The sequence below is a fragment of the Ostrinia furnacalis genome, unplaced genomic scaffold (assembly GCF_004193835.3).
Source record: "Ostrinia furnacalis isolate ACB-3 unplaced genomic scaffold, ASM419383v2 OfSCF7395, whole genome shotgun sequence".
Classification (NCBI taxonomy): Eukaryota; Metazoa; Arthropoda; class Insecta; order Lepidoptera; family Crambidae; genus Ostrinia; species Ostrinia furnacalis.
This window is the reverse complement of record NW_021137634.1, coordinates 194247-221793: the sequence shown is the minus strand read 5'-3', so window position 1 is coordinate 221793 and position 27547 is coordinate 194247. Positions and strand designations below refer to the sequence as shown.

The 27547-nt window shown below is 37.4% G+C and overlaps 4 protein-coding genes across 5 annotated transcripts in view; 1 reads left to right on the top strand and 3 right to left on the bottom strand.

Annotated features, from left to right (window-relative positions):
• Window positions 1-10601, bottom strand: part of LOC114364413 (thyroid receptor-interacting protein 11) — a 38006-nt gene extending 27405 nt beyond the window's left edge. The window contains exons 1-10 of the mRNA XM_028320568.1: window positions 9528-10601; window positions 7354-7463; window positions 6280-6456; window positions 5161-5258; window positions 3460-3630; window positions 2824-2976; window positions 1932-2186; window positions 1050-1213; window positions 779-932; window positions 251-424 (exon numbers count right to left, since the gene is read on the bottom strand). Of these exons, the coding sequence (XP_028176369.1) occupies window positions 251-424; window positions 779-932; window positions 1050-1213; window positions 1932-2186; window positions 2824-2976; window positions 3460-3630; window positions 5161-5258; window positions 6280-6456; window positions 7354-7463; window positions 9528-9718 (1647 nt within the window). The 5' untranslated portion in view covers window positions 9719-10601. The remainder of the gene's footprint in view (window positions 1-250; window positions 425-778; window positions 933-1049; window positions 1214-1931; window positions 2187-2823; window positions 2977-3459; window positions 3631-5160; window positions 5259-6279; window positions 6457-7353; window positions 7464-9527) is intronic.
• Window positions 10602-10820: 219 nt separating this feature from the next.
• Window positions 10821-15137, bottom strand: NANS (N-acetylneuraminic acid synthase). Its single transcript, XM_028320529.1, has 5 exons — window positions 14661-15137; window positions 14003-14218; window positions 13146-13493; window positions 12386-12536; window positions 10821-11941 (listed from the first exon to the last, which is right to left on the bottom strand). Exons 1-5 carry the CDS (start codon window positions 14787-14789, stop codon window positions 11736-11738), a joined length of 1050 nt encoding a protein of 349 aa, XP_028176330.1. The 5' UTR covers window positions 14790-15137; the 3' UTR covers window positions 10821-11735.
• Hmgc (hydroxymethylglutaryl-CoA lyase) lies at window positions 15091-22068 on the bottom strand. 2 transcript variants are annotated; one of them, XM_028320531.1, is made up of 7 exons: window positions 21899-22068; window positions 21375-21520; window positions 20819-20942; window positions 20356-20508; window positions 18057-18116; window positions 17017-17205; window positions 15091-15492 (listed from the first exon to the last, which is right to left on the bottom strand). In XM_028320531.1, exons 1-7 carry the CDS (start codon window positions 21956-21958, stop codon window positions 15220-15222), a joined length of 1005 nt encoding a protein of 334 aa, XP_028176332.1. In that variant the 5' UTR covers window positions 21959-22068; the 3' UTR covers window positions 15091-15219. The 2 variants fall into 2 exon arrangements, with proteins under 2 accessions (XP_028176332.1, XP_028176331.1); XM_028320530.1 differs by lacking the exons at window positions 17017-17205; window positions 18057-18116 and adding an exon at window positions 19669-19857 and having other exon boundaries at window positions 20296-20508.
• Window positions 22069-22990: 922 nt separating this feature from the next.
• Window positions 22991-26394, top strand: LOC114364389 (protein KRTCAP2 homolog). The gene is made up of 4 exons (XM_028320532.1): window positions 22991-23136; window positions 23238-23392; window positions 24051-24178; window positions 26224-26394. Exons 1-4 carry the CDS (start codon window positions 23133-23135, stop codon window positions 26330-26332), a joined length of 396 nt encoding a protein of 131 aa, XP_028176333.1. The 5' UTR covers window positions 22991-23132; the 3' UTR covers window positions 26333-26394.
• Window positions 26395-27547: the final 1153 nt, after the last annotated feature.

The following is a 27547-nucleotide window of genomic DNA, read 5'->3' as shown; positions in this document are numbered from 1 at the left end:
GCGCCCGCAGTGAGTGTGCGAGCGCGACAGCAACATTACTACGCGCGAGCGACAAGGATGGGTAGCTTGGGGTCATTGGACAAAATTCTACGTTCTCGCTGACCAGACTATAGGTAAAGTGGAGAAAAAACTCAATGCAACAAGCCGAAGACGGGATAAACTGTCTCGTATTAGGGGAGGCATTTGTTAAGCAATGAACTCTATACGCTCAGGATGATTACCATGGAAAATGGAACAGTTAGTTACGTACCCCATCGGCAGGCGGCGCTTGTTTCTTCAAGTTGGCAGGTGGCGCCCCCAACTTGGCTACGGCGTCAGCTAGTTCTCTCTGCAACCGCAGCGCCACCTCGTTGGAGCGCGACAACTCTTGTTCCAACTCCTTGATGCGGTTCTCTCGCTGAAGACCATCTTTGCCGCCGACTATCTGCAAGACACATTAAATTAAGTCAGAGATTTTTAAACTTTTGTCATAATCTTTAATGCAAGCATAAATTATCTATAATTAAGCCACAATCTAGCATTTTCTTATTTAACACGCTGGTCCCTGGAGTAATCTATAGGTAAGTACTATTTGTCATTAAAATTGGTGTATAACATAAAACATTAGATACATTTAGTTATGGTGTTTGTCGGAGAGAAAGCGCACCTCAGTCCGAGGCGTATGAGGCTTGTATTTAATTTCTACGCATCTTTCATGTTCTTTACAAGTATGCATGAATGTTGATATGGGTTTAAAACCAGAAATAAAAAGAAACATTTGTAAAGCCTATGTATTTACCTCTAGAAGTTTCTTTTCTTGGTCCGCTTTCTCCTGCTCGAGCTGGTCCGCTTTCCTTTCAGTCTTTTTTAACTTAAACGATAAAACTCGACAGTTCTTGATTGTTTGTTCCAACTCTCTTCGAAGTGACGAGTATTCGTCTGCTTGATCCTCTCTAAAACATAAAGGTTTTAAGGTTCAAAATGCTTTATTAAAGTCTACTTGCACTTACATATGACTTTTAAGTTTAAGTATGAGATTTTTTTTGCTGAGAATTAGTTACAAAAATGACCTGAAATTGTCCTGCATCTCCTCAATTTCTTCCTCGAGGTCCCGAAGTTCTTTCTTCATGTCCTCATTCTCGTCCATCAGCTCCTCGCAAAGAGTCTCGGCTGCCAGTAACTTCGCTCGTAACTGCTCAATCTGTCGCGTTTGCGATTCTACTGACGGTCGTGCCTGAAATGTAAACAAACAAAAATACAGTTAATGCAAGTGGTTTGTTATGAAAAATGGTAGTCAATTATGCTACTAAGACTACATCAAAACAAGAGGTGGAATTGTGTATGCAATCGTAATCATTTGACAGTTCATAACGTACGATAAAGTCAGTTAAACAAAGCGTTTGACAGAATAATCGTACGTTATGAACTGTCAAATGATAACGATTGCTTTACACAATTCCACCTGTGGTTACTAAGAAAATATACGACCATTAATTGTTATTATTATTAGTGCATCTAAAGTTATCATTTGCTATGGAAATATTTTATTTAAGAGAGTGAAAGAGATTAGTACACAGATATAATGTTGCCTTGTGTGATATTACATGCTGAATTACTTCATTATTATATCTTTCTTATGTTTTGAACTAGTTTGGGACTAGAAGCGCAGTGTAAAATGTCCAAGGATATTTATTTATTTATGTATCTGGGTACGATATTTCGTTTTCATAAAGTTATCGGATTCTCATAATATGAATACTATCTATCTACCTATCATTGTAACCCCTGGGCCACACACTACGAGATAACCTGAAGATTCGCACTAACGCGAGGTGTGCGGCCATGTATTCGCGTATACTTAGGTATTTTCTTGTATAGTCGCAAGACTTCGCTCCACTGTGGCCCGAATGTTATCGCGATGTGTGTAGCCCAGGGGTAAGTATAATACTCACCTCCAATTCACACTCGATCTCTTTCACCCTCAACGAAAGGTGTTTCTTCTCATCCCTAAGGTCTTCGTTCTGGGAGGTCAGTTCGTTGACCTTCTGCTGCAGTTTGAGGACCTCCGACGAGCGGCCTGAGGTGTACTTATTGGCAGTGTCGATGTTCGCCAGCCGTCTTAGCAGTATGTCACTCTTTTCCTTTTCGACCCGCTCGCAACGCTTTCTAAGTGTGTCTACCTCTTGCTTCAGACTTTCGACTTGCTCCTGGAAATAAAACAGTTTTTCTATGTTAGAATGTTGTATTTTGGGTTCTACCAAAATGTGTTCATAATTGCAAATCAGAACGTCGGGCATCGATAAATTGAACCATTGTAGTATCTGTCGATCTAAGCCTTAGATCCTGACGTTCTACAACAATCTTAGATTCTTAGGTAACAATGTAGAAAACGTCAGGCTCCGTTACTGACATGAAACAGTAAACATTTATTGAGATTGTGGTTCATTCTTTACAGTAGTAAAACTAGCGAATTCGCGATAATAAATTATAGCTATATGAAATGTTTTAGTTGTTGCAATTCACGAAGGCGAGTGAGCTTTACATGTGTGGTGGCTCGCTACTGTTCGTTTTTTCAAAAGTTTTGATAGACATTACACTGTCGTTTTGTGCATGTACACACACAAGTAAAGCTCACTCGCCTTCGTGAGTTGCAAGAACTATAACTACTCGTACCTAGCTGATTGTATATCGATCGTTACTAGCAGCAATGTATGACAAAGTGTTTTCTCGATACTTCCAACGAACTTATGGTTTCGAACGCGCCAGATAATTTTTATGAAGATTTTTTTTTAATTCTTGGGTGGTTTATCTTTAGCTCTCGTTGCAGTAGCAAGATGTATTTACCTGGTAATCCTTTATATTAGCGTCCACCAGCGTAGTCTCCGTAGTAACTGTGCCGGCGGTACTCGTGTCGTCGTCTGATTCCTCCTTGTCCCGAGAGGGGCCGCCCCTCATCGGTGGCTTGGAATTTGTTGACGTCCCTCTCGAACTTTTCACCTGGAACAGAAATTTTAAATTTAGGCATTTAAATGTACTTCATATACAATTTATTGAACATCTCATGTCATTAACTTATATGAGACTACTACTATGCATAGGTGGTGGTAAAATGTTGCCTTTTGAGGGATCCCAATAGGCACCACTTTACCCTATGTTCGGATTCTAACAACAACTAGCTTTTGCTAGTGAGGTTCCGCAACACATCACTTTACCTACATATCTGGAAAATATTATAATTTACACAAGGCTTGCCTCAGCATGGTCTCAACCCGATCTTGCGATCAAAAAATGTTCATCGACATATTTTTACTTTGCAAAGGTACTGACTTTGCTGATTTGTGTAGATGAGTTAACCAAAGAAAAGGACATATTTTCGGTTTAATATGTCTTTATGTATTCTATCCAAGTTTCTCACTCATAGCGAGATTGACACTTTCACACATTCATACATGAATAATTTTAATAAAATAATCGCCTTACCTGCATCATAAAGTTAACGTCATCCTTGGATGGTCTGTCTTCTTTTGGTCTCGGCGGTTTTTCTTCTTCTCTGCTCTTTTCTTCTCTACTTCTAGATACACTTCGCTTTTCTCTTTCTTTCTCTATACTGGATTCTTTTTCAAAACTGTTTTGACTTTTTATTAGGTTCATCTGAAACGTTTAAATTATTACGATTAATCAACAAGATTTGCTTAATTTCACAATGAAGAAGGGTAATAGATTAGCATACAGTTAAATAATGTATGTGGATTACTAATGCTAATAACAACTTGATCTAGATAAGTTAGACGTTTTTTCCGACAATTCTATGTATGGTTTTCCAGTCTTTATTTCCAGCAACATTAAATAAATTACCTACAATGAATGTATACGTAAGTATGGTCTAAATATAACCATGTAAGCGTAACAATATCCTGGCCATGTGCTTTCAGTTACACACAGCCATTTATAGCACAAATCAGCAACCGCCCTAAATGATTTCTGTGAAGGAAATCCCAAATTGGCCTGTAGCGAAACACGTTTCGCAAAGCGTACGATTGATTACAAAATATTTGTCAAAACATTGCACCTAAGTGGCCAAACAACTTTCAGTTTATGCAGTTGTCTTCATAAATGATCATAAGTATGATTAGCGTAATATATTACGTCTGCGTAACTGCAAGTAAAGCGGAATAGTAGCAGGTCATTTCCTCAATTAATTATAACGTCTCGCGCACTGCCAGCTAAGTTGATGGCGACCTTTTATGTTTATTTCGGGCCACGCACCACAAACGCGAGAGCAATCCGCGGACAGTTCTATCGGCGTGACCCACTTAAATTATTTCTTGATGTTTTTCTAAACATTCAAGGTGAGAAGTGTAAATATTTCTATCCTGTTGCGTTAAACCTTTCCTTGTAAACGTATTAATAGTGCCGCGTGTGGGCATGTAATTAATGCGTAGTTCTATTGTGTATGCTATTATTAGGCTATCATACGTTGGTACTTTAGATATAATATAATGATTTTATGTATCGGGACATATAAAAGAAATTAAATATTTGTTATTAGGTAATCTTTTACTCTGATGTGTAACCTGATGTGAAAGTGAGTAGGTACGAGTATACCTAACGTGACTTACTAAACAAACACAAATCAAACATGAACATGACCGAAGAAACTCTGTGCAGATTCTGCCATACAGAAGAAGAAACGGCCATGCATGTTCTCTGCTCATGCGGCCCGCTTATGAGCAAAAGAAGTATCCATCTCGGGCGACACATCATGCATCCGGATGAGATAGCAGACATCACGCTCCAAAGAATCTGGAAATTTATAGATTCAACGGGACTAAGCAGTGAACTCTAAACACAAGGGCTGCCACAATAGATCAAATCTGGTCGAGATGGCGCAAATAAAGGCCCAAAAACCAATAATAATAATAAAGTGACTTAAGTACATAAAGTACCTTAGTATCTGTTCCTACTATAAGCACGTATTTTAAAACCAGTGACTACCTACTTTGCTTCTACGCGCAACTTCTAAAAATGCAGGATAGAAAACAAACAAGTCAGTGTTCCTATAAAGTAAAGATGCTTTCAGAATTTGTTTTGGTGTTGCGCAACACAATTAATCGATGTTATGCCGTTCTGTTCCGTGCGTAAAATAAATAGGGCGTGTTTACGTGCGCCCGGATTGTTTACCTTGCGCACGCGCTCCGCCAGCGAGTCGTTCTTCGAGATGGTGATCTGCGCCGACACCGGTGGCGGCGAAGGCGACGGCCGCCTCAGCGTCACAGTGTCTGCACATTATAAATACAACTTTATCGCTCAAATAATAAGCTTATTTTTAGCAAATCAAAAAAATTGACGTTATTAATGTTTATTATGAAGTTTACTACTCCCTGAAGTGAATCAACTGTTACTAACAGCGACTATGAATTACACGAACGTCCATTATAGACGTCGGTTTCGTTGAAAAGACAAGATTTATGGACTTGGCACATGGGTGGTATGGGATGTCGGGGCTTTCAATGCAGTAGACATTCCCATTAGGTACGCTTGACGATAGGAACAAGGGACTACTGTAACATAATGAGAAAACTCTTAAGAACAAAGTATTTTAAACCCCAACGTGAAATTTCACGTGAAATAAGTCAGCTAGTTCTTCATAAGGGGATTCAATGTTACTATTACGTAGGAAAAAGCAGTGAAATGTCTCATTTGTTCTTAGCAGAGGTCGTGTATTTCAAAACGATGCAACTCAATTCAATGGTAGGTACTTAGATAGGGAGGAGACCCCGAGGCCTATGATCGGCAGTGACTGTGGACGTCCTATGGCTGAGAATGATGATGATGAAACATAGATACCAGACTATGTTTCAATCAATTTAAATAAAATAGCCCATGCTCAAAATAAAATATGCTTGATCTTGAACTGAATTTTATGTGGCTAGGAAAAACATCTCATCAAACCTATAGTACGGGCCTATTTCCACCTCCCGTTCCCACCAACCCCTGTGTAGCAGGAGTTGCAGCAGAAGTGAGAACGAGAATCTGCAGCTTGACCAACAATAAAAACCCAACCAGTGAAGGTCAAGTTTGTCCCGAGGGAAAGTTATTATAACTGTCATTGGACCCGCAACGAAATTAATCAGAAGAACATAGGAGGGAGTTCGAGGGGCTCTTTGATGCAGAGAATGTGCACTTCGCAAAATGCGCACTTTTCTATACAAAAGCTGAAAAGATTGATAATATTAGTATGAGAAAAGTGTGCATTTTGCGAAGTTGCATTCTGCATCAGACCCGTTCGAGGTTTTCTACCTGTAGTAGTGGTGGTGGTGGTGGTATCTTTCTGCCCCGTGTCCAAGGTCGGCAGCGGGCCGGTGAGCCTGCGCTTGGGCAGCTTGAGGCTGACGGTGACGGCGTGCGTGGCGTCGGCGTCGTTGGCCCCCAAGTCCGGCGTCGACGTCCACGAGGCACTGGTTCTGCTGAACCCTGCTGGAAGATTATGGTTTGAGGGCATACTGCAGTTCGGAGTTTTATAAGCAATTGTCTTCCAGGCAGATCTTTTTTTCGTCTATGCTTTGAATTGCATAGTCATACCCAATACTCCAAGGGCAAGGAACAGAGGGTAATGTAAGGCTCATTCTACCAGACGAGTAGTAGCCTACCTAAAAAAACCTCACGATGTTTCCGTCGTGTCGTTGTCCCTATCCTTTCGATTCGTGGCCTATTTTTTACTTACGAAGGAAAAATATGAGAAAATTAAAAAGCAGGGATAGATAACCATTTGGAAAGTCTTAATGTCAGTTTAATTGTACATGATTACAATACAACTAAGAAAACTCGGAAGAAATCACAAATTGGAAAAGTTTTCACATGAACAATGTTTTCATGAGTCACTCATGATGAGTAGGTTTGTGAAAAGTTAGTTAACGAAAATTCATAATTATAGAAATAGAACTTGGTCGATTTTATAGATTTGAATTCACCAATGATTATATTTTTATGCCCATTTGGAATCAACTGATCGTATCGTTTGCGCCCACGTTTATAAATTGCATGTTCCACAAATGCAAGTAAGAAACACATGACCGCTTTTTAACACAAGGGCGTGATGATTTGGCAAGAGGTTCAAGGTTTAATTGAGGTCCCTTTTCTTCAGTCAGAATGTTTAAAATGTGTGCTAATGATGACTGATGATGATGATGATGAATAGTTTATGGACGTCCGTCTTTTAGGCGGACAGATCATCTTATAAAGAAAGGCACTTAATGCAGACTACTATTATTCGAATGACCTGGAAATCATTTGGACACCTACTTATGTTTAGAGTGGATGGTGTGACTGAAATGGTGATGATGATGAATGACTCATGATGTGGTGCAGCAGTACCTGTGGAGAAGGCGTCTTTCTTGGAAGGGTCGATGGAACTGAGGTTGGTGCTGGACGCCCAACCGCGGCCTGTCTTCTCCACTTCTGCACCATTATCTTCATCACGACTTCTGTAACAATCATATAACTGTCATCGTATCCAAAGTGATCAAGTTCGGCTATTCATAGTGCATAGAATCGAACACAAAGTACCTAAGCACTTGAACCTCAGGGACCAGGAATGGTTGTACGATAGTCAAGTGGTTAATGCCTGTTTTCAGTTTCAACACACCAACCCGAATGGGAACTCTAGTTTCCACCCCCCTGTAACTACTGTGTATTTGGTGTAGCCTCTAGATATCTTGACAGGCCGCCAATAAAAATACAATCAGTCAAGGCCAAGTTTGATAATTTTGGAGGAAACTGGAGGAGACACCAACATTCCCAGTTTTAATACAATGTGAGAGCAAAAAAAAAACTGACAAAATTATAGCTCACCCGTAGCAATTATTAAAAAGGTAGCTGATAAGCTGAGTTAGCAATGCTGATTACGATGCCGAAGTAGCGAAGTATTTTTCAAATGTTATCCAATCACTGTCAAATCATCTTAATTAATTCAATAATCATCCCGTCCTAAATGTTTGTTTTTTCACCTACAAGATTTACAGCAGCAAATCTGTTGCGTGAGTTTTGTTGACATTGTAACATAGCGCATTCCTGAATTCCATTGTATTTCTGTATCAGAGACTCGCTCTTAATCTCTCTGCAGGCCAGTTGTTTGAAGCTATACCTACTGAATCAGTGCCGGCAACATGGCCGGGCGTGTATCGCTGTAACGAAGGCGGTTGCGTCAATCCATCAGTGCTGCATCACGAAGTACAAACAATTCGCTAAATCGCTTGGGATTTTTGGAATTGTGCCACGATTCTTTACAGATTCCTGTTTTACACTTTTGTGTGAGTTTTGGAAATGATTGAATATTATGGACTTGACTTTTCACTCAGACTCGTTTGAGTTAGTTATAGAATCCACGACCTTTCGCCTGCCATGACTGCTCTTTACTACCGAGCTATGGACATTCGTAGTCTGGAATTGATATGACGTATTACATATTTGGTATAAAAGGATTTCTAACAATGCTATAGAAACCACATAAGTAATGAATGTATCAGCAACAAAAACGGAAACCAAATAAATATACCTACAATGTGTCCATGGACCTATCAATGCAATGTGTCTCTACAAGTTTAACATATTCTAACAACTTATTTGGTTCAATAAAGACCCAGCTTCATCCATGGAAATCAGGCCAAAATTAATACGGTTCATCAGAGGAATTCAATTTATTTTTGAAATTCAATTATTGTTTCACTAATTCCAGAATAATAAAGTCATCTTATCATAACGAAGGTAGATATAGGTTAATTGAACAAATCGAAACCGTATCATCCTTAGGATTAGGAACTCGGCCAAATCTTCGAAGAATGTCGTCAAATGATGTTGATTGTTATTGTTGATGCCTACTAGACGCATACATTGATATTTACTAATAGGTTCTCAAAATCAATTATTGTTGCTTTATTGTAAACAATTTGAATTTGAACGTTTAGATATCAGGCTATATTTGTATCATCATAAAATTATACTTTTCCCTTGTTTCAAACTAGAAAGGACTGACTATTCCTTTGATCTATTTTGTGTCAATTTTATGCAGAAATTTTGAACAATTTTGTGTTTTGCATCAAGTGAAAGGAGCTTAACAGGTTATCGAGGATACGTAGGTAGGTGTCCCGTTAGGCAATGAAGAATATCTGATGTTAGCAAAGTTCCGGTAATCGGTTGGTGTTATTTAGTTATTCCATCAGTTTTGTCCTCCAAAATCTTAAGTCCTGGTCGGTCTTAAGCTTCCAACTCCTACTTTCTTTTTGTAAATTTTGGTCTGTTTACTCAAGTTATAATAGTCCCGATCAAGTAAGAACCTAGTAAATGTTACACAGGAAAGGAAACGCAAATCTAATGATTGGAATGAGTTTTAGCTTATATGCTCGTACAGGCGCAACGCAAAACAATTAGGGCACTTTCGTAAAACTGGTTTGAAAAAGCCATAATTTGATAACTGTTTTAAATATTAACCCTGCACGCTACGGCTTGTCAGAGTCAAGTGAGAGAGAGAGAATCAAGTCAGAGTGACTAACCGTGACGCCGGTGAGTTCCAAGAAGAGAGGCTGGGTGTGGAGGCGGTGAAGTCGTCCTCCTTCTTGCGGCCGCCGCCGTGCTCCTTGTAGTCGCGGAAGCAGCGCTTGCAGCGCGTCGGCCAGCGCACCTGCGGGTGGAAGCCCAGCGGGCACAGCGGGTCGCCCTTCGCCAGCGGGTACAGGTGGTGCATCCTTCACGGGCTCACACACTAACACAACGAAATGCACTTCACAAATGTCAACGATTACACCTAAATGCCACCGACTCCGACTCCTTCACTCAACGCATTCCACGGCCTTCACTCCTACTCCTACCGTGCACGCGCGTCTTGGCACCGCATTCCGCCCGACGAGAAAACTAGGATCGAATGCACAAATGTTAACGTTTATGGAATGAGCTTTACGATTCTACTCTATAAATAATAATTTATTTAACCGGCGGCGCGCCCGTGGCGTCGGACGTCTGCACCCAACGGTGGCAATAAAAATATCCCGCTGCTAGCACCGAACCGGGCGACCTAAATCGGAAGCTCAGACCGAGTTACGGAGTGTTGTCGGACTTTCTAGCCGCGTAAACGCGAACACTAGTTCTCGGCGAAAGCGGGTACCGGCGCAGGCGGCGACGGGTGCTCCTCACTCGACAGAGCGCGGGCGGGCGGCTCTGGGCGGCGGCAGGCGGGCGGCTGCGGGCCGGCGCTCCGGGGACTGACGCGGGCAGCCCGCCAACACTGCCCGCTGGCACGAGTGCTCTATTACACCACCGCCCGCGACCACGCACACAATCCTGATCCACAATAAAAATAAAACCTAGTCTAATAAGCCACGTCGGGGTGGCTCGGCGTCGGCCGCGCAGCCTGCCGCCCCGACGTTGGACAATATGCCGCTGCGCAGCTCTCCTGTGACGCTCGACGGATGAGAAATACCTCTACAAATAATTCGGCACGCGTCATCACATCTTTATGAATGGGCGTTGACGTCGAAGTGCGTAACGTGGCAAATTCTTCTGTAAATATGAATATCTGCGACGATATTAACGTTGCTGGGACGATCTCTGGACATTCTTAGGTTCTGCTCTGTGAATTTTAAAATTCACAGTGGATTCAGAGGTGGAATTGTGTAAAGCAATCGTAATCATTTGACAGTTCATAACGTACGATTATTCTGTCAAACACTTTGTTTAACTGACTTTATCGTACGTTATGAACTGTCGAATGATTACGATTGCTTTACACAATTCCACCTCAGATCGTGAAAGGGATTGAAATAAGTACAACAATATTATGCTTGATACATTTGTGTGTATTGTACATTTTAAAACATCTTAAGTAACGGAGTATTTTCTTACAAACAACCATTTGAACAATATACCTTATTTATACAATAATTCTTAATACCTATCGTCATTGAGCTCAACAAAATGTTATTATGCATTAATTATGTAATACGAGTAAAAATCTTATAAAGAAAATTATTAAAAAGGGCAGATAATCTGGATGTAGGTATGATGGCCCAGATCATACCTTTAAAATGACAAGAGGAGTAGTAGGTAACTAATATTTATGCGTAGCTCAGTATGTGAAACGATGTTAAGGTTTATTAAATCTCAAGTCTCAAGACCTAAGTATGACTAAGAATCGACCTTTTGTAAATAAAATCTACATCACACTCCAAAAAACCACCCTGTATAACTGCTCGTGTTCGTGTCTACATAAGAAAGTACCTACTTTAAAATAAATGTTATTGTAAAGTGACATTATTAGGTATCTGTTTATGTTCACACAATTTACTGATACAGTTGTTTATTTTGGCTAGCACTCAATATTACATACAAACTTGTATCAGAAATCTATTTTATTATACTGAGCTGTTTGTGACAATATTTCATATTCTGTAACATTTACGATACATATAAAATACATACATTTTAGTTCGACTTCTTGTGTTGGAGCCAATTTACTCATTATTCGCAGATTCTTCTTATTAATTCATTGTGTAATGGCCGCAAAACAATCTTAGTGATAGTCTTTATAAAAAAGTCTTAGTGATCTTCATGGCATTATGGTGTGAAGTTTTTCCTGATTGTACAGACAATAGCGCATCAAACAATACACTATGGCATTCTAAAAAGTTGTAATAAAAGCTATTTGGCAACTACCATATTTAGTCTGATGCGCCATTGACTGTACCTCACCTAAATTAAAGGAGGTTTTAGCAGAAGTCGCCCTCATTAAGAGGTTCATCTTCTTTCTTATCGTAGATGAGGGTTTTGTAGATGACTTCTTCGAAGTGCAGTGCGTTGAGACCTTTCGGCTCTGCGACCTTAATTTTGACGTCTCCAGGGTAGAGGATCTCACCCTTGTTTTTAGTGCTGCCCATCACTAGCGACTTCTGTAGCTTGTCGATGCAAGGGATTTCTGTAAACAGGAGTAGAAAAAGTTATGAAGTTAATTTTCAATGTCGATATTGTAAAAACACACACAGCTTATGACCGCAGTCTGTGGAGGAACACTATCTGTGGTCGCGATCCTCATCAGTGAGGGAACGAGGAAGAAGAATTGTAAAAACACTTCAATTCTGAAAATATTTATGAAAAGATAACGGCTTCAGAACTTTTCTAGGAATGTCTGTGCCTTCTGTATGGTCTTAAAGTACTTGAAATATTGTTGTACGTTGCAATAACCATGATTTCAACACTTATGAAGTAGCCTAAACGACATTTTGTAAAGAGCATTAGAATTTCAATTTGCATACGAATTGCACAAATCGTACCTATAGGATATCGAAAACTATTTGTGTTCTTCCGCACACGAATTGATATTCTCATGCTTTGAAAATAAGTTTCATTGTTTACTACAAACCTGACGTGACGACTTTCTTGACGGGCGTTCCTAGCGCGGTCTCTATGATCCTCACATCTCGTACTAGCTGCTGGAATTCGGACGGGGTCAGTGAGCACACGTGGTCGGTGCCTTTGAGGCTCCTATCAAGCGTTATGTGCTTCTCTAGAACCTGAAATAATAAGGATAAATTAATATAGTACTTGTACGAAATACACAAAGATGCAAAGACGATGCGCAAAAGTAATTCCGTGGCAGTTCATAACGATGCGCTCAGTAGGTACAGTGGTCAAAGTCAAGTGTAAATACATTATTTATTATCTTTTACTGTTTCTCGGAATAATATTTATTATCCTCATTGATAGTGATCCATTATGTGACTGTAGAGACAGTTAGTTGAAGATATAACAATACAAATTATTGACTGATAAATTGATTGGACACTTAGCAATGGTATGGCCATGACACCAAGATAAATATAAATTTATTATCAAGACAAAAGGCCATAAAACACTTAAGTGTTTGAAGATAACCGGATCAGACAGAAAAATTGTATAAAATTAATAATACATTCTTAACTTTGATTTCTTTAAACTTACATTATAGGCGCACGCGCATAGTGGCATATAAAGTATGGTTCAACAGATGGAGGTATTTTACTAATCTTAAATGAATTTTGATGTAGTCCTTAATCAATACCTAACAGTCATAATCGGCACCGCATAAACACCTACCTACGATTAGGTACCCATTTCTTAATATGTAAAAAAACAAGCCATACCTTAGCCCCCAAAGCAACAGCAGCCAATGCAACTGCCGTCCCGACTTCGTGACCCGAATATCCAATGGGCACATCAAACGTCTTCTCGTAGTCTTGCAAAACCGCCAAGTTGCAGTCCTCGTAAGGAACAGGGTACGCTGAGATACAGTGCAGCAAACAGAACTGCTTGTGGTAAGGCGATATGATGTCGTAAATGGCTTTTACGGCCTTTTTGTCCACCATCCCCGTTGATACGATGAGAGGAACGTTCTTTGATGCTGCGTACTTCAGGAATAAGGGGTTGTTGGAGTCCCCAGAACTTATTTTTATAAATGGCGCTTTGTTGTTGACCAGGAAATCGAATGACACCTGAAATAAATAATTAATATCGTCATAAATTAACGGTTAGCTGGATGTAAGTTTTTCAAGCTTAACTAATTTATTTATAAGTAACTTGGAATTTTAAGAATTGACAGAAGTTAATTTCTACCTTCATTACACTTTTAACCCAAAAAGTCATTTAGTCATAATTCGCCAAGTAGAAGGCGAGAGTGGACTGGTTTGGAATGAGTATATTTTGATGTATTTAGTATTTTACTTTTATATGTATTTTCTTAAATTATTACGTAGTTCTTGCATAAGGGTAAAAAAAAGTTCTTGCATAAAAAGTAACAAAAACATCCATCCATACTAACTTTCGCGTTTTTAATAGAAAGTAATAATGTTTTATGAATTGGTTTAGTAACATGTTAGATAATCTTTAATAAATTTATAGTTTGTTAAGTAGGTATATCTAGAAGAGTAGATATTATAATGATAATCATCACACAAGTGACTGATCATTGGGGTAACCTGTAATGTTAGAGCTAAGATCTTACCATGTCCATTGCAGAGGCCGCAAGCGGAATCCCAACCTCATTCGCATATTTCAACAGCTCTCTAAATTGACTTTCATTAAATTCTAAGTGGTCTTTATGTTCCCCGTACGTTTTCCCCCATGAATTCGGGTTTTCATACGGTCTCTCTAAGTATTTCTTCGTAAATCTATCTTTGAGGCAAGTCTTTTGGAATTTGACACAGTTAGCACCCGCATCCTGAAACCAGAAATACAATATCCAACATTTACACACATTTTAGAAAGATACCAATGAAAATTCTTTATGCAGTTTAGAATAAACTAACGACGTTGAGTATATTCTGAAGATAAGATTATCCTTCAAATCTCTTTTATTGCGCTCTGATACAAGTGATTCATGTGTTACATTCAATACTTCAACATACCAAACTAACAGAGACTAATCAGCAATGTTTGTTTAAAGTAGGTACCTACATTGATTTGGTATGTTAATAAGTAGGTACCTATCGGTATTATTATTTAAGCATTCCACGACGCTATGCAATGATTTACAAGTCTGTGCATAATTCTCTCATTACATCGAGTCGTGAGGCAATTCGCAAATGCAGTTTCATTGTTTTGCTTCCTACTACAACGTCGTTCCTGTGTAACAAAGAAAAGTATTGTAAGTCAGTACTCACCTTCGCTGCTTTTATCAACTTTTTCGCGATTTCAATGTCACCTTGGTGGTTTTGTCCAACTTCCGCAATTATAAAACAGGGATTGTTGCCGCCAACTTTAATGTTGCCTCTAATCGTAACTTCGACCATCTTCACAGCTGATGCACGTATTCCATAGACACAAACAAACGAAACTGATCGTGGACACGCAGCGAGCTTAATAAAGGGACTGTCACTCGCAATACGAGGGTTTATCGACCTCGCTCAAGATCAGATTGAGTAAATAAGGTCAATTCAATATAAAGCGAGCTGTTGGGAGCGCGCCCGCAGCACTAGTGCGCTGGCCGAGGCGCGGTACCCGCTCGCATGATAATTGATAAAAAACCAGTATGCCGGCCGACGCTGTGACCACGCACACACCCGCGACTCGTAAACACAAATAAGCGGACCATTCGCGTCGTATAAAACTTTATTTAAGTAGACACAACAACAGATGTTTCATATTTACATGTATTTACATCAATTGCGTAGGTACGTATTTATCGCGGTAATGTTTCATATTTCATTACGCGTTTAAAGTTCAAACGGCGCAGGAGGCCATCCGGGCGACGTCTTTGTGGTTTTTGAACTTGTCGCTGAGTGCTCGGTTCACTTTGGACTCGGTGGGTTTGCCTAGGAAGTTGGATATGTAGCGGCCCGCCTCGACGAGTTTCATTAGGTCCAGGTGGGTGTTGACGCCCAGTCCGTAGAGGAAATAAACCAAGTCCTCTGTAGCCAGATTGCCGCTGGCTCCCCTCGCGTACGGGCATCCTCCTAAGCCGGAGATAGACGAGTCCACAGTCGTAATATCGAACTGCAAAAATAAGTTTTGTTGTACAAAAAAGCGATGACGTCATGAAAACAACATGGGCGTGTGATATATCGTATCGCAGGCAATTTTCGTGCATTGTTTTTGGCATTCATTATATTCACAATGAAGAATTTACTTTATTCGAAAGATAAGGGACCGTATCAACCGATAGTAATATCTGTATTTGCTGAGAGCCATGTTTGGATTACCAACACGCGATTTCAGCAATGACAACAAACAGTATTTTGATAAAAATATGAGATAAGTGGGTGAACCATTATTACATAATTTTAAACCATTTAGTTTTCTTAACATTCATAAGTAGATAAATGAATTAACAACTAAATTCGTGGTTTTAAAAAAGTTATGTGAGCTTAGTGGCGGTTGGGTACGGTTATGGTTTGAATCTTGTAGGGTTTTAAAATGACAAGTGTGACGATTATGATGATTCTCGTAGTCATAATGTTTAAGGTAACGGTGATAGTTATTTATCGCATCTACAAGATCTGCTTAATTTATATAGCTAAATTGGTATGGTGCTCGGAAGTATCGGTCGTTGACACCACCAGGAAATAGGGTTGTTGACACCAGTAGTTAATTGACGTAAGTTAGAACGTGACCCTCTCATAGATTTAGTATGGCTGGTATGGCTGAGGAACCTATGACTATTTATTTATTTCAAAGTTACTAAAATAAAATTTTACGGCACTGAAAATTAAATCGGTTTTCACGGCTAACATAAGTGCTTTTAAAGTAATTGTATCTTAGAACTCTTGGTCAATGGTGTCAAATTGACAAAAAATCGCGCGAATTTTAGCGGAGACTCTAAATGGAACTAAAAATCTAATAAGACTATTAGACAGCCAGACAATTGGAAACTAATTGGATTGTCAGAACTAAAACGACTGTATTATTTATGAGCCTTGGAATTCGTTTAATTATGTCATCATGTAATGAGAAAGGCACAAAGATGAATGATTTTAGAAAGAGATTCGCGTTACATATTAATTCTATCTAGATATTATGTTTTTTGTGTTAGAAGTGGATTCACCACAATAATCCATCGGATAGCCGGGATTGAACTACCGACCCTCCAATCGGTAACCCAACCATTGACACCGTTAAAATAGTCACCGACTCAAGCGGTGATTTCATTTACTAAAGCGCGGCAGATTTAGACACAGGAGGATACCTTGCAACCCATAATAGGTTTCCATAGTGATGATGGTGGTTGGATGATGAGCGTCGTAACGCTCGAGTAAATCCCCATTCAGCAACGTGGGCTCCCCTACTACGAGGGACGTTTGTCGCTTTAAGATTAATAAATGTAATGGTGGAATCTTCCTAAGCCTAGGCGCAGACCACCGACTTTTAGTCGGCCGACAGTTGGGCCCGATTTTAATTTATATGAAAATCAAGTCGGTGTAATGTGCGCACTTCCATACATGTCCATACTGATTAACAGCCAGAGTCAACTTTCGGCCGACAAAAAATCGGTGGTCTGCGCCTATGCTAAGTCGTATTTACCTCCAATCCAGCGAGCAAATTCGACAAGCCCTGGCCATATGTGTCGTGGAAGTGTAAAGCTAACTGCTGGGGCTTCGCCACCGTCAGCACCTCTCGCAGCAGCCGCCGCACGGAGCCCGCGGTGCCGACGCCGATGGTGTCGCCCAGGGACACCTCATAGCACCCCATGGATAACAGCTCCTCGGTTATCTAAACAAAACAAAACTCATCAGCATATCATAAGGGCGTTGTGTTCAGCCGGTTTATATTCAGTCCGGTGACGAACCCGCTCGGAATAAAGAGAGTTGAACTCTTTAGAGCATAATGTTTTTTTTTTCTAAAATGTGCAATGAAAATCTAAATATGCAGGCCAGGGTCATCAGTGATGTTTGCCTTGTCTTATGTTAATAAATTAATTAGGTAATACATATTTGTTTTATTTTACTTAATTATAAAAATATTAATATTGTAACTAGGTATGTATTTAAAAGTCTATTAAAATAATAATGAGTTGTAAATATTCATTAATAATCATTTTTAAACCTCTGTAGTAAATAAGCTTTCTTACAGGTAATTTTTGAATGTCTCACCTGTCTCAATTAAGTAAGAAACAAAAAGAAAATTAATACTATTACATATTTTTACTACCCCATTACCTTAACCAGTAAAGGACTAACTAGGGTGATTGCTATAGTAATTAGCCTATACATAGTTATTGGTATATTGGATTGGTAATAAGTAAGAGACAAAAATATTTACTACATTGGACTGCATATTGCTCAAAAAAATATTTGTCTCTTTTCCTCTCTTAATAACTTCTATTAGGCTTGTTTCTTTTTATTTTAGGCAAGTTGGTCAATAACTATGTATTGGCTAATTACTATAGCGATCACCCTACAGTAAGTAAACTTTTAAAAATTATGTTATTTGTATGTGTATGTAAAACTTTTCATTTATGTTAGCAACATCATTATGATCTATTTTACAGTCCCACAGGCTCTTTTAGGGCATTCTAGCTAATTACTTAATTTATGGTGTTGATGTATTAAAAATATATTTACCTTGGCAATAGCTTTTGGACTAACTGGACCATCATAAGGGCAGCCAACCACGCAGGAAACNAATTTTCGCGCGATTGTTTTTGGCATTCATTATATTCACAATGAAGAATTTACTTTATTCGAAAGATAAGGGACCGTATCAACCGATAGTAATATCTGTATTTGCTGAGAGCCATGTTTGGATTACCAACACGAGATTTCAGCAATGTCAACAAACAGTAGGTACCTACTATTTTGATAAAAATATGAGATAATGGTTCACCCACGAACCATTATTACATAATTTTAAACCATTTATTTTTCTTAACATTCGTAAGTAGATAAATGAATTAAAAACTAAATTCGTGGTTTTACAAAAGTTATGTGAGCTGAGTGGCGGTTGGGTACGGTTATGGCCGTGGTTATGGTTTGAATCTCGTAGGGTTTTAAATGATAAGTGTGACTTATGATGTTTCTCGCAGTCATAATGTTTAGGGTAACGGTGATAGTTATTTATCACATCTACAAGATTTGCTTACTTTATATTGCTATATTGGTATGGTGGTAGGAAGCATCGGTTGTTGACACCACCAGGAAATAAGGTTGTTGACACCAATAGTTAATTGACGTAAGTTAAAACGTGTTACTCTCATAGATTTAGTATTAATTTCAAAGCTACTAAAATCAAGTTTTACAGCACATAAAGGCTAACATAAAGTGCTTTTAAGGAAATTGTATCTTAGAACTCTTGATCAATAGTGTCAAATTGACAAAAACTCGCGCGTGCAGTCGCGCGAATTTTAGCGGAGACTCTAAGACTAGGCGCACACCGTTGATTTTTCGTCGGCGGATAGTTTAGTCGGGCAGTTGATCAGTATGGGCAATGGGCATGTATGGGAATGCGCACACTACGCCGATTCGATTTTGCCGATTCTTCATACAATTTGAAATCGGGCACAACTATCGGCCAACTAAAAATCAACGGTGTGCGCCTACTCTAAATGGAACTAAAAATCTAAAAATACAGATAATAATTGGAAACTAATTGGATTGACAAAACTAAAACGAAAGTATCATTTATGAGCCTTGGAATTCATTTAACTTGTGTTATCATGTAATGAGACAGGCACATCTTTTGCTGAATGAGTTTAGAAAGAGTACTATTCTCGTTAAATAATACTCTTTCTAGATATTATGTTTGTGTTAGGAGTCGATTCACAACAATAGTCCAGCAGATGGCGGAAATTGTTGAACTACCGACCCTCCAATCGGTAGCCCGACCATTGACTTTGACACCGATATAAAATAGTCACCGACTCAAGCGGTGATTTTTAGATTTACTAAAGCGCGGCAGATAAAGACACAGGGGGGGATACCTCGCAGCCCATAGGTGTCTACGACGCTCGAGTGAATCCTCATTCAGCATCGTGGACTACTACGATGAGCTATTGTCGTCTTAAGATTAAGGGCTCTCGCCCACGGCGACTTTTTCACTTTGTCAGTAGTGCGTTGGCATCACTTCTGTAGTGCGTTGCAAATGCGACTAACGCGCGTTAGCAGCGATGCTGTCGCAAAAGTCGCCGTGGGCAAGGGCCCTAAATGGAATAGTGGAATCTTTCTAAGTCGTCCTTACCTCCAATCCAGCGAGCAAATTGGACAAGCCCTGGCCATATGTGTCGTGGAAGTGCAAAGCTAACTGCTGGGGCTTCGCCACCGTCAGCACCTCTCGCAGCAGCCGCCGCACGGAGCCCGCGGTGCCGACGCCGATGGTGTCGCCCAGGGACACCTCATAGCACCCCATGGATAACAGCTCCTCGGTTATCTAAACAAAACAAAGCTCATCAGCATATCACAAGGGCGTGTGTTCAGCCGGTTTATATTCGGTCCGGTGACGAACACGCTCGGAATAAAGAGAATTGAACTCTTTAGAGCACAATGATTTTTTTTTCTAAAACGTGTTTATGAACATCTAAGTATGCAGGCCAGGGTCATTAGTGACGTTTGCCTTGTCTTATTTTATGTTAATAAATTAATGAAGACGTATTTGTTACATTTTTTATTACATATTTTTACTACCCCATTACCCTAACCAGGTAACCAGTATAGGACTAACTACAGTAAGTTTTTAAAAATGATGTTATTTGTATGTGTAAAACTTTTGATTTATGTTAGCAACATCATTATGATCTATTTTACAGTCCCACAGGCTCTTTTAGGGCATTCTAGCTAATTACTTAATTTATGGTGTTGATGTATTTACCTTGGCAATAGCTTTTGGACTAACTGGACCATCATAAGGGCAGCCAACCACGCAGGAAATGTATCCCCTGACACGCAGTCCATCTTTTACTGCCTGCACAGCAACTTCTTTGAACCGTTTAAGACCTTCTTCCACAGAACAGTTCAGGTTCTTTTGTGAAAATCCCTCAGATCCTGCTGGAAATATCGCCACTTCTTCTACATTGCATTCTCTCTAAGGGAAATGAATAAAGAAATAAAATAAATGGATATTGAGGTAACAATACTAAGTTTTTTAGATTCTACGTCCAGTAAGTTGGCATTAATGTAAAATAAAAATTATATTAAATTAGTTCCAAATTATTTACATGTATATTTACAGATTTACATCACTTAATTTGAATTCCACTGAATAGGGTTCAAAATAGGACTTCATTTTCACCTTGTCTTGGTTAAAAAGAGTGAGTATTGATATGATGAACTGATTATTAACAAAAGTACATAACATTATTTAATTATGAAAAATTTTATTCCTTTTTACTTACAGCTATACTGTAGCCTTTAAGGTTTGGCACAAGAACAGGGTAATTGACTCCAGGAACTCTTTTGATAGTGTTCATAACATCTTTTCCATCAGCCATTTGCTTAACCCATTTTGGGCTGACGAAACTGAAACAAAAACAATATGTGTGAATTGAAATAAGTAGGACTACTATTAGAAAGGCTGTATAATTGTCCATACAAGTGAATGAAGCAAGTCATGAAACTGCTTATCAAATATAATTAATATTATTAACAAAATACATAACAGTAATTAATTATTTACCAAATCAACAGCAGATCAGACTTTACATTTTTGTTGAGAAGTTGCACCATAAGCTTGAAATAGGTATTAAGCTTGTGATCTTGGTAAAGTACCTAATCATATGAAAAATAAAGATTATGCTTAGCTATAACAATTTATAACCAGCAATGCAGTTTAAAATTCCTCTATTTAAGTATTGGTTACACATAAAATAAGGCAAACTGTAAAAAAAGTATGTAAAGGATGTAGGAAAATAATAAAGTTGACCAAATCTTGAGGACATACAAAAGGCTCACCTAGCAGACTCAATATCCTTTAGGCCAGCTTCAGCCAACTTATGAATTAATTCCACTTTCACTTCTGTCGGCACAAGTTTAGATTCATTTTGTAGGCCGTCCCTTGGGCCTACTTCATAAATTCTTATTTGAGATGTAGAAGAACTCTGAAATAGGAAATAAATTTGATTTATCACAATACTATTTATTTTGTATGCCTTGTTGTGCCACTACTAAAAAATTTACAATTCTAATTAGACTAAAAAAATACTATTCAATAGACATTCAGAAATGCACATAAGACTCCGGTAGCTTTGTGGAATACTAATAATATTTTACTTTAACGATGAAGTCTTCGACACCGACTTCGGCGATGACTGACTAATAATTATAGCTTTAGTGTAAAACAGCACTGATCAGCTAATAAATAATAATCAGCTTTCTTTCTTTTAAATAACATTGCGTAATGAGTTTTTAACTTTTGAATAAATCTAATAAAGTCAATTTAGTTTACGTAAACATACAAAGTTTTGAAATATACTTACCAAGTTCCGGCTGAATAAAATATTCCGGGCCAATTTTGAATTCTTACTGATGAAATTCATTGTAACTTTATCTTAGAGACATCCAATTATGGTAAGATAATAATAAGTCTAATTCGCGCGGATGTTATCTCACTATTTCATGTTTTTCAAAGTTGTATTGTTACTGATAACGACGACGACGAGTTATCAGCCATCGAATCAAAGAAACGAACGTCAAAAACCCGTGCGTGCGTCAAACGTCCTCAGTCATATTTAGTGATGTTAAGTGTATTATACTCGATTTACTAATCGAGTTAACTCGCGTTGGCATTGGCTAGCCTTAGATTAAATTAAATAAACGTATTGAGTATTGAGATTAAGGTTAGCTAGCTCAAATTAATTCGAGTTGAGCATCGAAACGGTAGATATTTTGACAAAGAACAAATAGAAAGCGGACATTAATTTTTAATTGTTGATAAATAAATTTTCATTCAGTAAACTCGAATTCAGTTGGATTGTCATTGTCAGTAATGTTATCTTGAGTTAAAATCGCAGACCTGTCGAAAGATGTTCGAAAAGCCTTTTTTTGTAAGGAGTTTTGACGGATTCGATTTTCGATTCGCTCAAAATGTGCCGCTTGTCTAGGGGGGCTGCACAGATTATTCGTAATATCGATAGACGGTCGAAAGGCTTTAATTTATAATAAAGCACCGTCGTTTTTTTTAAATCGATCCGCAAACGGATTCGATTTTCGATTCCCGACTTTAACATAGTGGCAGTCAGTAAATTACTATGTACCATCCAGCCATCCTAGACTGCATGTCTGCATCCCACTGATTCCCACTTAACATCAGGTGCGATTGTGGTCAAATACCTGAGGCCCGATTACGGTAACTTTTAACGTGTACAATCCAGACGCGTTTCTGATTCTGCGATACGATTGGTCAAAACAGCTGACGTACGCTGTTGAACGACCAATCGTATCGCAGAATCGAGAAGCGTGTCTGGATTGTTGACGTTAAAAATTACCGTAATCGGGGCTCAGCCTTGTTATGCATAAAAAAAAAAAAAACTTTCATCATTAAAAAAAAAGGTCAGTCAGACTGTCAAAATTGTCACTTTGACATTTACAGTTGCCGGCTTACGTGTTGCTGTTTTACTGTGTTTTACTGTTTCTGTTCTCAAAAACCAAGATTAATCCTATATTCTGACACCTTTATCTTACAAACAAAACCTTAATTAAAACTACATAAAAATGGGTAAAACTTATTTATATTATGGCTAAGAGACTTGGCTGATCGATAACTTTCATTGTATTAAAAATAATAATTTATTAAACCAGCCTTACTTTCTGTTTCAGCGGTGAATAGTGCGACTTCCTTCATATTATCGTCTATTTTAGCTTTACTGATATTCTCTGGAATGCAAATGTACAAACCACTGATTGTAAAATCTCCAATAATGATTATATTTGGAGGTTACCTCGGATCGGTGATGTTTATGTTTTTCGTAACTGTATCCTTTTTTAAAAAGAAATCCTGGTTCTAAGAGTAGGCGCACACCGTTGATTTTTCGTCGGCCGATAGTTTAGTCGGGCAGTTGATCAGTATGGGCATGTATGGGAGTGCGCACATTACGCCGATTCGATTTGGCCGATTCTTTATACAAATTAAAATCGGGCACAACTATCGGCCAACTAAAAATCAACAGTGTGCGCCTACTCTTATGGTGCAGCTAACAGCTAATCAGTAATGAGATGGAATTAAATGCTGTACCAAGATTATATTGATCAAAGTATTCGTAGCAAAACAATTTGTAAAAAAAGGGGTTTGCTTGTTTGGAAGAGAATGTTACACTGTGTAACTTTCTGTAACTATACCTTATGATGTGCCCTAAGGAAACTTAAATTTTTGGCTTTTGAATTGTTTGAGTCCAATTAGATAAAATGGACCACCAAGTAAAATATGTTTCTGTGTATTTTTAAGGGTGTTTGGCTAGTAGTAATATAGCAGACTTGATTCATATTATGCTTACATAATCTTTTTAGTTAACAAAAAATAAAACACTTGAGCAATTACAATTTAAGTAATAATGCTATTAAATCTTACCAAACATTATGTTATGTAAACTTAATTAATTGTGTGTTTCACATAATTTCCTTAGCATGTCACAGGCCGTCGGTAATTTAGAAGCCACATTATTCGGCAAAAACTTCCAATTGAAGCTTCCAGAAATCGTACTGTCCATGGGAGTGTCATTAGTTGCAGCTGGTATGGTGCATAGAATTTGTTTCACAACATGGTACGTTCTGAAAACATAGTAATTTAACATTCCCATTGTCTGTAACTAAAATATTTGTTACTCAAAAAAGTAATTAAAAATATTATGTATGTTTATTTGGTTTTTAAATGTCAATTAGTTAAAATAATAGGTTGTAAAAACTAGCAATAAATATAATCTTTAGCAGTTGAATAAAAAATATGATTGATGTTTTTGCTAGTTCCACTTCTACTTCTACTGTTTCCAACAGTAGAAGATTTTTCTAACATTGTGTTTTTAAAATAATTGCTAATACACAATTAATNTAATCTATATATATAAAAATGAAACCCGTTTCGCGTTGTCACGGCATCACGTGTGAACGGCTGAACCGATTTCGATAATTCTTTTTTTTAAATGTTTGTGGAAGTCCAAGGATGGTTCTTACGGAAAAAAATATTAAGAAAATCTCTACGCTAAGGCGGTACGAAGTTCGCCGGGTCAGCTAGTTAATAATAAATTATTAGCACTATAATGGTGGGAATTCTATTGAGCAATAGTTTTTTACATCTATTTTGAGGCTCATTAAACATCTGCGCTTTGCTGATTACCTCACTAGTGCTGTAATGTGTAGGTATTGATTGAAAATTATTTTAACTTTTATGCAAAAACTTTTTACCTTTTAAATAATAAAACATAATTATTTTACCACCCAGAAAGTATTTTTTGTGTGTTCAAATAAGGTGGCAAGTGCATGTTTAGTATTATTATTTAGTCTTTACTTAAAATTCAAATGTTCAGATTCAGGCTGTTTGCGAGCCAATTTAGTTTAAGTCTACTGTAAAAACGTATAGTCGGCTGGTTAGGTACGTCGTTGCGCAAAAATAACTCGTGCGCCATTTTTTACAAATTAATTGTGAACATTAACACCAGTAGCACACTTCTACCACGAAACCTTGGCAGCGAAACTAATTAACACTAACTTTGTTCAGATTCCTAAATTGAATGCGATAGAATGAACACAGAGACTATCATTGGAGTGAATAAATCTATATCTATATATATGTTACAGGAAATGTATGAAATCCGTCATTGTATACAATTCCTAGGAATTGTGTATAAGTCCTAAAATCACCCGGAAATGTGTGATGTAAATTATATTAGACACATTTCCTAGGAAAATTACACATTTCCTAAACAGCAATCGGAAATGTAATTAAGATGTTTTTTTTTACACAAAATTATTTTTATTACGCCACTTTTTGTTCTCCGAAACTTAAATGGCGCTACCGCGTCGCGGCAGCTGTGTATGTGTAAGGTCGCAAGTCTAACCTAACCTAACCGAGACTTTGTTATCCAGCTACAGGAGTACTAAAACCTTCACGTCAATAATAGTTTAATAAAAGAGATTTTAAAATTAGGGATTTCCAATACTTCAGCGTAATATGCGTGATGCCGAAAGAAAGGTATAATATTGCGAAAACAACTGTCAGGCTAAACAATAATAATTGTGAGTTAAAAGTACCTATAGGCCAATGTGGTTTGGCTAAATGATATTTTAGGCGTACCGAGGGACACCCGATCACGCGACCGCGCTTGTGCCGCTTAGTTTTATACATTTCCTAATACAATATTGGAATTCTATAAAATTCCTAGGAAAAGTATACATTTCCTAGGATATGTGCGTATTAAAAAATCTCTGAAGCAATATTTTATACATTTCCTAAATAGCTTCGGAATTGTATACATTTCCTAGGAATAGTATACAATTCCTAGAATTCATACATTTCCTGTAACATATATAAAAGAAAGTCGTGTTAGTTACTTCGCTTATAACTCAAGAACGGCTAAACCGATTTAGCTGAAAATTGTCAGGGAGGTAGTTTAGAGCCAGGAGAAGGACATAGGATACTTTTTATCCCGTTCGAAATTTAAAAAAAAGTCAGCTTATTTATTGCCATTAAGGCTGAACAAAGTTCGCCGGGTCAGCTAGTAAATCATAAAACACGTGTCACTCATAATGTGAAGTCAAGATGCTCCTGATATTAATTTAAAATTAGCTATAAAAAACTTTTCTTTTGTTTCAGCTTGATATTTTCATTGATAACTATTTATTACATGAATAAGTTATCACAGAAAACTTACAGCACTACAGTGCCAGCGGCAGCACCCGTCAAGAGTCGTCGTCACAAATAATTTCATGTACTGAATAAAATGAAATTATCATTGTCACAATAAATTTCTTATACATTCTTTTATATTTTGTTTTAATTAATGGCAAACAGATTAACTTTTCAGTGGAATAATGCTTATTATATGTATCGGGCAGGTTTATATTAGGAAACAAGGTGTTTAAAAAATATATTTATTTAAATTCAATCACTTTAAAACAATAAATTATAAGGTTTATTTATTTATAATTTGTTTACATAATCATTCATCACAAGTATGATTAAATGATATAAATGTAAATAAACTTAACTTTCTCTTATGCCTTAGAATATTTTAAACTAAATTACAAAGAGGAAGTAGTTTATATTCATTGTGAGTAGTTACATAGTTTTCAGAATACATATAATTCAAACAATAAGGTTTTAAACATTTTTAAACAATTGACTTACTGCTCACACGCATGCATTAGGTACTTTTAATTGTTAAATTAAAATTGCAAGTATTAACTTATGTACCTGTTAACTTGAAATCTTCTAAATTAAGCTTATTGTAAATCAGTAAATAACATTAAACATACAACCTACTTTACTTTGTTCTTCTATTTACTGTTTGAACATTGCTTTGCTTTAGTCTAGGTTAAAGAATAAGTTTTTACTATAATGAAAATTAACAAAATACCTTTAATCTTGGCATACATTTATACTGTTTTTGTTAATCATTCATATGACACATAAATTACTAAATATCCAATCATTCAGATCATTCCCTGTTCAATAAATTCAAAGAAAATATCTTACTCAATTCACTTATAATATAACATTCTTATAATGTACCTACCTATATTCCTAATATCATCTAAGATTATTTTAATGGAAATTGGAATACAATAGACTTATCTACTATTATCATATTGCACAATGGCATTGTTAGGTAAAACAAATTTCTAAAATCAGGTAGGTAGTTAGCTTTTTTAACTTAATAATAACAAAATTTAAATAATGATGTTAATATCAATGTTGAGAATGTAATCATCATTAAAAATAAAGCACTCTCCAAGTGATATTAATTAGGGATCCATTAAATAATAAAATTAATTTTGAAATCATGCTATCTGAGTATTTCTCAAAAAAAATGTACATTTTGAAAAAAAAAAGTGTGTTTTGAAACAGTTCAAAAGTTTTATATTTATAAATCATCACACAAAAAAAACACACACACAATTTTGAAGTATGAATATTT

What these genes read in the sequence shown, in the direction of transcription:
- NANS (XM_028320529.1), bottom strand. Translation starts at nt 14,789, where the DNA reads ATGGTCGAAGTTACGATTAGAGGCAACATTAAAGTTGGCGGCAACAAT. An exon ending in CGGCCTCTGCAATGGACATG is followed by an intron (nt 13,494 to 14,002) that starts GTAAGATCTTAG and finishes TATTTATTTCAG; the next exon opens with GTGTCATTCGATTTCCTGGT. An exon ending in CAAGAAAGTCGTCACGTCAG is followed by an intron (nt 11,942 to 12,385) that starts GTTTGTAGTAAA and finishes TCCTGTTTACAG; the next exon opens with AAATCCCTTGCATCGACAAG.
- Hmgc (XM_028320530.1), bottom strand. Translation starts at nt 21,958, where the DNA reads ATGAATTTCATCAGTAAGAATTCAAAATTGGCCCGGAATATTTTATTC. An exon ending in TTAAAGGCTACAGTATAGCT is followed by an intron (nt 20,509 to 20,818) that starts GTAAGTAAAAAG and finishes CATTTCCCTTAG; the next exon opens with AGAGAATGCAATGTAGAAGA. An exon ending in GTCCAAAAGCTATTGCCAAG is followed by an intron (nt 19,858 to 20,295) that starts GTAAATACATCA and finishes TGTTTTGTTTAG; the next exon opens with ATAACCGAGGAGCTGTTATC.
- LOC114364389 (XM_028320532.1), top strand. An exon ending in TGTTTATGTTTTTCGTAACT is followed by an intron (nt 23,393 to 24,050) that starts GTATCCTTTTTT and finishes AGCATGTCACAG; the next exon opens with GCCGTCGGTAATTTAGAAGC. An exon ending in AGAATTTGTTTCACAACATG is followed by an intron (nt 24,179 to 26,223) that starts GTACGTTCTGAA and finishes CTTTTGTTTCAG; the next exon opens with CTTGATATTTTCATTGATAA.